The 919-nt window shown below is 62.8% G+C and overlaps 1 protein-coding gene across 1 annotated transcript; it reads right to left on the minus strand.

Moving 5' to 3' along the window:
• Positions 1-392: 392 nt before the first annotated feature.
• ETH_00043680 (uncharacterized protein) lies at positions 393-743 on the minus strand (the record flags this gene model as incomplete). Its single annotated transcript, XM_013373850.1, has 1 exon — positions 393-743. The coding sequence occupies one exon, from the start codon at positions 741-743 to the stop codon at positions 393-395; it is 351 nt and encodes a 116-aa protein (XP_013229304.1).
• Between the last annotated feature and the right edge of the window lie 176 nt (positions 744-919).

Consider the following 919-nt stretch of genomic DNA (forward strand, 5'->3'; position numbering starts at 1 on the left):
GTGCCGGCTGCGGGGGGGGGAGCAGCGCAGCGAACGCGCTGTGCTGCCTTCGCGGGAGAGACAGCCCCCGCTGTCTCGTCCCCCGCTGCCTTGTCTGCTGAGGGACACTGTGGGTGTTGCTGCTGCTGTTGCTGCTGCTGCTGCTGCAGCGTTTTCTGCTGCTGCTGCAGCAGGCGCTTCTGGGGAAGGCGCAGGAGGGCCCCACGGGTCCGGGGACTCTGGTGCCTCTGCTGCTGCTGCTGCTGCTTCGCCTTCCCGCAAAGGCGAAGCTCTGCGAGATGAGAAGCCCCTGCTGCTGCTGCTGCTGCTGCTGTTGCTGTTGCTGCTGCCGCTGATCGAGTTATGCGGTCTCTCTCTTCTGCTAAAGCCGCTGGCGCTGCTGCGCGCGTCCCTTATGCTGCTGCTGCTGCTGGTGTTGCTGCTGTTGTGGGCTGAGTCCCCATACTTCGAGGGAAACAGGCGGAAGCCCTCCCTACTTCGGTAAAAGCTGCTGCTGCTGCTGCTGCTGTGGCTCCTGTACGCTTCTGCTGCCACGGTGCTGGTGTGCCTCCTGTAGCCTTCAGTTCTCCAGCTACTACTACTGCTACTGCTGCTGCTGCTGCTGCTGCTGCTGCTGCTTCTGCTTCTGCTGCTGCTGCTGTCACTAAGGGATGTTCTGCTGCTGTTGCGCCTACTGATAGGCAGCTCTTCCCGCAGCGGAGAAGACAGAGGGGCCCAGGGGTCTCTTCCATCATCGTCGTCATCTTCCTCTGCTGCTGCTGCTGCGGCTGCTGCTGGTTTTGCTGCTGTGTGGCTAGGTGCTGGTGAAGCCGTTGTCGCTGCTGCTGCTGCTGCTAACGCCGGCTCTGCCTTGCCCGCAGTTGCTGCTGCGGCTCTTCTTGCTGCAGTGCTTGTTGCTGTAGACACGGCGGGGGGTCTG

The sequence above is a fragment of the Eimeria tenella genome, genomic scaffold (genome assembly GCF_000499545.2).
Source record: "Eimeria tenella Houghton genomic scaffold, Eth_scaff1795, whole genome shotgun sequence".
Taxonomy (NCBI): domain Eukaryota; phylum Apicomplexa; class Conoidasida; order Eucoccidiorida; family Eimeriidae; genus Eimeria; species Eimeria tenella.